Below are 9,175 nucleotides of genomic sequence, written 5' to 3' on the forward strand. Positions count from 1 at the left end.
TCATACCTGACTGCGCTACATTAGCTGAGGCATTGTCTAGGTAAACTTCCTCTGTAGTAGCAACAACGGCCTTGCCCAGATTCTTTTGCGGTTTCTTGGTGAAGTTCCACCAATCAGGGTAACCAATCACTTCATAGCACCGCTCCTTGCTATGAGCTAATTCCCCACAGATAATGCACCTTTTGTTTGCATATGGATTTGGTTTACCCAGAGGACGGCGTGGAGAAGGTCCTGAGAAGCCTAGAGGAGGACCCTGTTTGCGTTGAGCCATAACAGAAAATTCGGTAGTCACCGAATGCCCCATAGCCTGTTTCTCTGATTGCATCATTGAGGAATTCATGATTTTCGCAGGATTGGATTTTCAAGGGTTTCAAGATTGATATGAATGTTTTGGAAAACTTTTTTTTTTTTTTTTTTCGAAAAAAAGGTAGGGTGATGGTGGTTTAAAATTCAGGATGGTTTGATTTCAACGGTGGTGGTACGCAGCGGTTTGTGGTGTTCTTCGGGATTCAGGATTCAAAGGATGCAGCGCAAGTTCAAAGGATTGAACCTGTTTTGATACCAAGTAGAAAAGAATACTTCAATTCAGGGTTAATTTGATGATTCTATTCATCCCACAATGGGTGTAAATATACAAGTACAAAGGAGTAGTCTAACTCTAATAGGAAACAATCTTTCCATAATTGCAGGATATCCTAATTAAATAAAATCCTAATTACATACAGATTTACAGCGATTCTCCATGCCCTGAATCCACTATGTCAATACAGACTCGCTCCACAGAGTCAAATATTACACAAGTTACGAATTAAATTGCCACAACAATATAATAAGTAAATGCTCCTCAGAGCTTACTACAAGCGGAAGTCTTAATAACGGGTAAAGTCACAAAATTGGCTTCCAATCGTAAATCTACAACTATCAGAACCAGCTTCAGCCATGATTACCCTGACCTGCAGGATAAACCCCTACACCATGGAGTAGTGCACGGGGTTATCACACAACAAACCCTGTAAGCCTATGAAAGCTCGTATGAGTAACTCAAAACAAAACTCCACACAACTCACACCAAAACGAGGAAAACCCTTCAACTCGAGAAAAAGGAACGCATACCATGCTTCCCAAAACATGCAATATTTTTTTCCCAAAAGAAAACAACAAAAGTCACCCCGTGACAAAATCATAATAATTAAAACTCTGACAATTAAATATGTTTTTCCCCAAAGAACACAACAAAAGTCACCCCGTGACAAAATCATATTAATTGAAACTCTGACAATTCAATATGACCACAAGTCCCACTTGGACATTTAAAAGAAAGAATCTCCGAAACTCCCTTTTAAAATACGTACTCATGAGCATCAAGTAGCTCCCTGCTATTCCCCATGATGTACAATGGCAACAGACTAGATCTCTAACTGATCATATCCACTAACTCGGCCAAAGGCGTAAAGTCCCGATATAGCCTGAGGTCACTCCCAACAACCCCGAATCCTCAGACCTCGACGGTCGTCAGATCAAAACATTTAAAAGCGGTTACTCAAGACCAAATGTTACTCAACTCTCAAAAGGACATGTCACCACGTAACCTTCAATCATCAGACCTCCCCGGTCTCCAGATCAAAACATTACGCAAGTCGCTCTGGACCCAAAATGTTAAATCAAATCAAAAGGATATGTCACCCCGTGACCGCCGAATCTCCAGACCCCCGGTCATCAGATTCAAAACATTAAGAAAGTCACACTAGACCCAAAATGTTAAATCAAATCAAAAGGAGAAATCACCACCTGTGACTCTCAGATCTTCAGACCCCCGATCGTTAGATCAAAACATTCAAATCTCATTAAAGCAACTCACACCAAATCATGACACTTTTCAAATAATAGAAATTCTCAATTCCTAAAACAATGTTTCCCGAAAAATCATGCCTCAAAACAATAGAATGAAACCCATCAATCCATATTGTTTAAATCACCCATCAACCCATAAGAATATACATATTTCATGTAAATATATATATACGTAGTCATTCACTCAGGAATGCCACTAATACCAACTATAGTTTGCAGTTAACTAAATAACTCTCAAAACGATAAATGTAACTTCGTTCGTAAAACTTCGTTCATAAATGAACATTGTGAGATTACTCACCTCAGGATCCTGCAGCGTCTTCTATACATAACCGAACTAGCACTCTCACCAACAACTCGTCCAAATAACCTTGAGAAGTACCTAATCACCAATGGTCTCAAATCAGTATACGAATCACTAAGTGATTAAAGTTCAAATCCCCTACTCGAACAACAACCCTGAAAGTAACGCTAATCGAGGAAAAACCTCATCCGAGACCACCCAAAGTCTCTGAAATGCCTTTACGATTGATGTGACAAAACCACAAGTCGATCGGATAGTCGGATCCTCACAAATCAATAACCGAAACTATCGAAAACGGTAAAAACCATAACATATTCATATGATATCCAAAAATTGCGTATTATATATCGAAATGCTCGTTTCGACGAGTAGATGATACATAAACCCATAAACTGTTCCTTACATGGCCGGAACGTCGTTGGAGCGCCGCCACAGGAGGTGGTGCCACCGCCGGGTCAAACTCGACAACCGGAAAATCAAGGCCATCAAACATGTTCATCATGAAGAGTATTGCAACTTTCATACCTGGAGCTAAGTCTGGATCGGTCTAGATCGTCCTAGATCAAGCTTGCAAGATCGATCAATTCTGCCGTCTGATCAAGCTCCAGATTCGTTGTGCACCGTTGTTCTTCAAACCTTGATCTTTCACTCCACACGAAAAATCTTCCTTCAAGGCGGGTATGGGGATTATTTAGAGGAGGAGACGATTCCAGAACCAAGAGGATCGGCCGAGATATTGCCGAAATCGAAAAATCTGGTCGAATCCGGAAAAGTTTAAACTTTGGGCGCTCCGATCTCTGATTTCCGGTGAACCACCATGCAAATCACTACCATAGGGCGACGCGCGAGGCTGGTCTGAGTCGTCCTTGGCTTGTCCCGTCACCGGAGGTGGCCGGAGGAGAGAGATAGAGTCGGGTCGGGTCGAGCAAGATCTGTTCTGATCTGGGGCTGCGTGAAGGAGAGAGAACTGAGAGAATCTGGGGGAGAAAATGAGAAAATTGAAAATTTTGGGATTTAATGAAAAATCCCGGAATTTCTCCTATTTATAGAAATTTCCCTAATTTTCAAACGCACATAAATTTCTCATATGAACTCCGATTGACTCGTGCCGCATGTCCACAAACTCGTATTGACGCGCTCTACGACTTTCGTGAAGGAAGTTTTCAGAGAAACCCAATGAATTCGTGCCCCCCCTTAAAATGTCGGATCCTGAATAATTATTCGCCGGAAACATTTCCGCTCCATCCACCAGCCACCAAACCGTCCAACTAACCACTAATTAAATTCTGAAAAATCCTTGAAAAATAATAACGAATTTCTGGGGCATCACATTCTACCCTCCTTAAAGAAATTTAGTCCCGAAATTTAAACGTACCACGCCAACAAGTACGGATAAATCATCCTCACATCCAATTCTCATTCCTCAGCAAACTGCTCTTGTCTCACCGTACAACATACCTAGCTCAAAATGGATACAGGTGCCCTACCCAGTATCACCACTAGGAATCTTTTATCACACCACTTGGTGGTAACCTAATCATTTCATGAATCTCATCCTCGTACACTACCCAATAAAAACTCTGTGACTGCAGTACTACACACAGATCACACAAGAGTCCAAAATTCTGTTATCACAACAGTATCTGTATCACTTCATCGATAATGCAACCCTTGCATTACAAGTATCGAAAATGAAACCTTCATTTCAACTCAAATCAACAATAGCCTATGCATCACAACTCAATAAGTGTCTACCATCTTGGGACACAAAATCAAGCTAAGGTCTGGCCCCGCCTAACCCGCACATAAATCATCACATGTCATTGTAATCACAAACAAAGTGGTATAGACCCTCTACTACCACAACAATGAAGGATGCATCACACAACATGCCACGTACACTCAAAAGTCTAACTATAGACAACATCAAAACCCAACACAACACAACACACGAAAAGAAGTACACTACTATCACACGTCATTCGAGCAACACAAGTAGAAATAGATAAGGCACCTTCTTCCTTAGCACCCTGCTGACCAACAGCAAACATCCTCACATTTGCCTGAGGTAATTGCCTTTGTTGATTCCTTTGTCCCCCACCATGTGCCTGGGTACAATCCCTGGAGTAATGCCTTGCCTGGCCACATCTAAAGCATATTACATTCTTCGGCTTCATGCAACCCTTGGTAGTATGGCCCATCTCACCACAATTGAAACACCTCACAAGTGCCACCTGCCCCATAGGTGCAGCTACTTCCCTAGCTGGCACCTGTTGATGAGTCATCCACCTCTTCCAGGACCCACCCTGATTGCCTGTCCCTTCACTGCTCTCAGTAGTTGCCTTTCCCTTCCTTTGGGAGTCCCTCTCAGCCGACTCATGTTCCTGGAAAGTCTGGTTTTCCTGCTCAATGGCCAAAGCCTTAGCCAAAATGAGCTCCAACGTCTTCAGTTCCAGAACAGCGACATCGCGCCTAATCGAAGCATTCAGCCTCCGCTGAAACTTCATAGCCAAACTCTCAGCATCCATCTGTCTCACAAACCGATACAGCCTTGAGAATTTGGCCTCATAATCCCTCACAATCATAGTCCCTTGGACTAGCGAGATGAATTCTCTTTCCAACTGTTCCCTCACTGAAGGCGGGAAGTACTTCTTCCTGAAGAGTTCCACAAACTCATCCCAAGTCATGGTGGAGTGGAGTAGTGGACACATCCATAACTCTCTATGTGCAGTTCCACCACACTTGTGCATCGTCCTGAAGCATATACGAGTCTATCTTTCTCTTCTCCATGTCATCATAGATGACCTGCACAAAGTTAGTGCTCAATTTAAAACCCTATTAATGTAGTAAGAGTAAGTAGAGTATCGTTCTCAACCAGGGATTAGGGCCTTCTTAATTTCTGAAAAATAAAACGTTAGACCAAACAAAACTATATATTATAAACAATATTCACATTATTTACGATTTACACTTAAGGGATTTAGGATTTTATTTTCTAAATTAACAACTAAGTAAATATATACATGTGACACATCAAAACACAGAATCAAGTAGAACTAAATGAATGGAACGATTTTGGATAGAATTAACTACTATTAACACGTTGGCAAGGTTTCAAACATCAAATCCATGAATCACAATATGTCATAACATAGAATCAATATCAAGAACAAAGATGAACGCATACAAAGTTCTTTTTACTTCCCTTAATTAAATTAACTAGATGAACGCACCATAGTTAACCCTATTAAGCATGCAATTACTAGTGGTAGCTAATCACTAACAAAAACACAATATATCAACGCATAAAGCACATTGGAAGTTTGATCAATTCAAGCCAAGAACACAAGTTAGAAAGCTAATCAAGCATGCAAGACTCATTGTTAATTTACCTAAGTAATTATAGGTTTTCCATTTAAATTATCAAAGCCTAGAACGCTAGTACCTTAATATGGGTTCAATTACATGTTTATCAACCTAAGTATACATCCAAAGATCAATTAACACATAAAAGATGGGATTGAAGCTCAAAATTAACAATCATGCTCAACATATAAGAAATCGCAATTTTCAATTTAAAAACCTAAAACATGCTTCATAGTATTCGAAAACTAATATCTAAAATCAACACTTCATCTTCACAAGAAATCACAAATCATAAAACCAAATATGAAAACCAAATCGCAATTTTATAGAAACCCGAAATAGTTTTACAATCCAAAACCGAAAACATAAAAAGGTGTTCATGGTTACACTTTTTGATCTTCAAGGACGCAAGAAGCTTCAAAAGGTCGTGGAATGGATGAGGATCACTGCAAGGATGCTTGAATGGAGAGGAGGATGCTTCACGGCCTTGAACTTTGGATTCTTGAATGGTTGCCGAAACTTGGAAGAGAAGGGGAAGTGTTTGTGGCTTTTGATTCTGAATTTTGTGGTCTGTAGAATGTCTTCACAAACCTCCTTTATATAGTGAACGGCAATGGCTAGGGTATCAAGGTCGAAATCTACTTGTGACATCATCCGGCCAATGAAAATATTCCTTGAGAATTGGAGAGCAAGTCACCTTGTAATTGCTGAAATCTTCCTTGAACCTAGACCATATTTCGGCCTCCAAGTATGTAGAATGGAATCAGGAATCCGAATTCAATATTTATTCCTTTATTTTCTTCTCCGAAATTCCATAGAAATCCAAAACTATCCCAAATTGGATTTGCCGAAATTCCTTGATATTTTCTTTTATATGTCATAGCATAATCAATATTAATGGGCCATGGACTCCTCAAGACATCATGGATGATTCTAGAGACTCATGTGCAAGTCTCATGCTTTAATCTTCGTGTCAGGCTTCTTCAAAATGATCTGGTTCGAAACCCATCTCAAATGTAACGCAATTTTGCTTCTTCTAGAACATTCTTGAACAATCTTGAGTCATCTTCAAGACACATCATCTCCTAGTCTCACCAGGTCTCCTAGCAGCATCAGGACTCCTAGTGTCATCGGGTTTCCTAGTCCAACTGGGATTCTGTCATTTCTTCATTTCCGAACATTATTTTTCGAAGCTCTTTCCTAGTTGAGTTAGGATTCCTACTTCGATTGGGATTCCTTTTCCTGATAAAATTGAGAAAACTTCATTTCTCTATTTCTTTCCCATTTCTGCGCCTCATTTCCTCCTTGCCTTCATTTTTGACTCAAAAGTACCTAAAAACTAAAAACTGAGTTAGAAATGATAATGTTAAGAGAATAACTAAGTAAAATGTAGAGAGAAATGCACTAAAAATGTAGTCAATATTAGTCTCAACAATAGACGACCATCTCGAAGTAGTTCTTCATGTTCTAGATCCATTGATCTGCCAACATGTGATCCGTACCTCCCTTGAAAAAGACTGCTCCCAGCCTCGAAATCTCCTTTGCCAACTTCAACAAACGAGTAGTGTACTTACATGAGCATTTGCCTAAGCATAATTAGCTACAATGAGCCACGCTCATACTGCCGGCAGCGACACCAACGGGTATCGAAGGTGTGACCTAGGGAAACACAGCCAAGCAGGCTATCACCTGAGCTCCGGCCCATCCCTAGATCACCGCTGACGCGCCGCCACGCGCCGCGCCAAGATCACCTCGCTGAAGCATCAGAACCTGGGAACTGAAGCATATCAGTCCCACATCGAAAACAAGGAAGAGATCAGTCTCTTCTCCACCTATAAAAGGTCCACTCCTCTCTCCTCATTAATTATGCATTTATTACTTACCTAATGTTATTCTGTCAACACAAATACACTGACTAATTTAGACATCGGAAAAGAGAAGACCGCCAACCGCGGTCTCCCTCTGACACCCTTTGTATTTTATTTGACAAATAGCGGAAGCAACAAGAATATCACAAGTAGCTATTCGCCCCTCGAACCAGCGTTGATCAAGGTTCGGCTACCGCTGAATCTGAGACATTAACAAGTAGCATCTTTAACATCAAGAATAGGTGGTGCATCGGAATCCTACCCCTACCTTGGGCTCTATCCCTGCCTCTGGGTCTACCTCGACCCCTAGCTCTGACTCCTTGTGAATCCATCACCTAAGGAGCATAGCACACTTGATTAATACTTGCAAAATCTTCAAACACAAGTATAAGTCAAACAACATGACTTCAACAATCAAACAACTAAGCCCGTACGGAAGGATACAGTTTTCCATGAAAACAATCCTTATCACCTCACCAGAGTTCAATCCAGAGGTTCCCATTCCTTAAAGAATTGCAACGCAAAGAACCTACACTTAAGTTCACAACTTCACTAACAGAGCAGACCAATGCTCTAACGATTCTACACGTACTCTAACTCACAACTAACACTCCTACATACCCAATGATTATATCAATATTGAAGAGCATCAGATGGGGATATGCTGCAGACAGGCCATCACTCGAGTAGTACTGATTATCACCAAATATGTTCCTTACGCTCTAATACCAAACTATCGCGCTCCAATTTTTAAACACACTTAAAAATCAATATATATAATCCCATAATTATACATGCGTGATGATTCAGCCATCCATACAAAATACCTGGAAAACTTTTTCCTTTTAAACCAAGTACATATTGATGCCCTGAATCCACTATGTATTGACAGACTCGCTCCGCAATGTCAAATATTACACAAGTTAAGAAATTGCCACAAAAATATAATAAGTACACTCTCCTCAGAGTTTACTACAAGCGGAAGTCTTAATAACGGGTAAAGTCACAAAATTGGCTTCCTACCGTAAAGCTGCAACTATCAGAACCAGCTTCAGCCACGATTACCCTGACCAGCAGGATAAACCCCTACACCATGGAATAGTGCATCGGGTTGTCACACAACAAACCCAGTAAGCCTATGAAAGCTCGTATGAGTAACTCAAAACAAAACTCCACACAACTCACACCAAAACGAGGAAAACCCTTCAACTCGAGAAAAAGGAACGCATACCATGCTTCCCAAAACAATATTTTTTTCCCAAAAGACAAAAAACAAAAGTCACCCCGTGACAAAATCATAATAATTAAAACTCCGACAATTAAATATGTTTTTCCCAAAAGAAAACAACAAAACCACCCCGTGACAAAATCATATTAATTGAAACTCTGACAATTCAATATGACCACAAGTCCCACGTGGACATTTAAAAGAAAGAATCTCTGAAACTCCCTTTTAAAATACGTAATCATGAGCATCAAGTAGCTCCCCGCTACTCCCCATGATGTACAATGGCAACAGACTAGAGCTCTAACTGATCGTATCCACTCACCCAGCCAAAGGCGTGAAGTCCCGATATATATGCCTGAGGTCACTCCCAACAACCCCGAATCCTCAGACCTCGACGGTCGTCAGATCAAAACATTTAAAAGCGGTCACTTAGGACCAAATGTTACTCAACTCTCAAAAGGAGATGTCACCCCGTGACCTCCGATCATCAGACCTCCCCGGTCGCCAGATCAAAACATTAAGCAAGTCGTTCTGGACCCAAAATGTTAAACCAAATCA

At 40.7% G+C, this 9,175-nt stretch overlaps 1 protein-coding gene across 1 annotated transcript; it reads right to left on the reverse strand.

The window, feature by feature from the left end:
* Nucleotides 1-4,065: 4,065 nt before the first annotated feature.
* Nucleotides 4,066-4,842, reverse strand: LOC133737480 (uncharacterized). The gene has a single exon (XM_062165020.1). The coding sequence runs from the start codon at nt 4,840-4,842 to the stop codon at nt 4,066-4,068; it is 777 nt and encodes a 258-aa protein (XP_062021004.1).
* Nucleotides 4,843-9,175: the final 4,333 nt, after the last annotated feature.

Source organism: Rosa rugosa, chromosome 3, assembly GCF_958449725.1.
Source record: "Rosa rugosa chromosome 3, drRosRugo1.1, whole genome shotgun sequence".
NCBI lineage: Eukaryota > Viridiplantae > Streptophyta > Magnoliopsida > Rosales > Rosaceae > Rosa > Rosa rugosa.

Bases quoted from the DNA above. Each gene is read 5' to 3' on its own strand.
- LOC133737480 (XM_062165020.1), bottom strand. From the start codon at position 4,842: ATGACTTGGGATGAGTTTGTGGAACTCTTCAGGAAGAAGTACTTCCCG.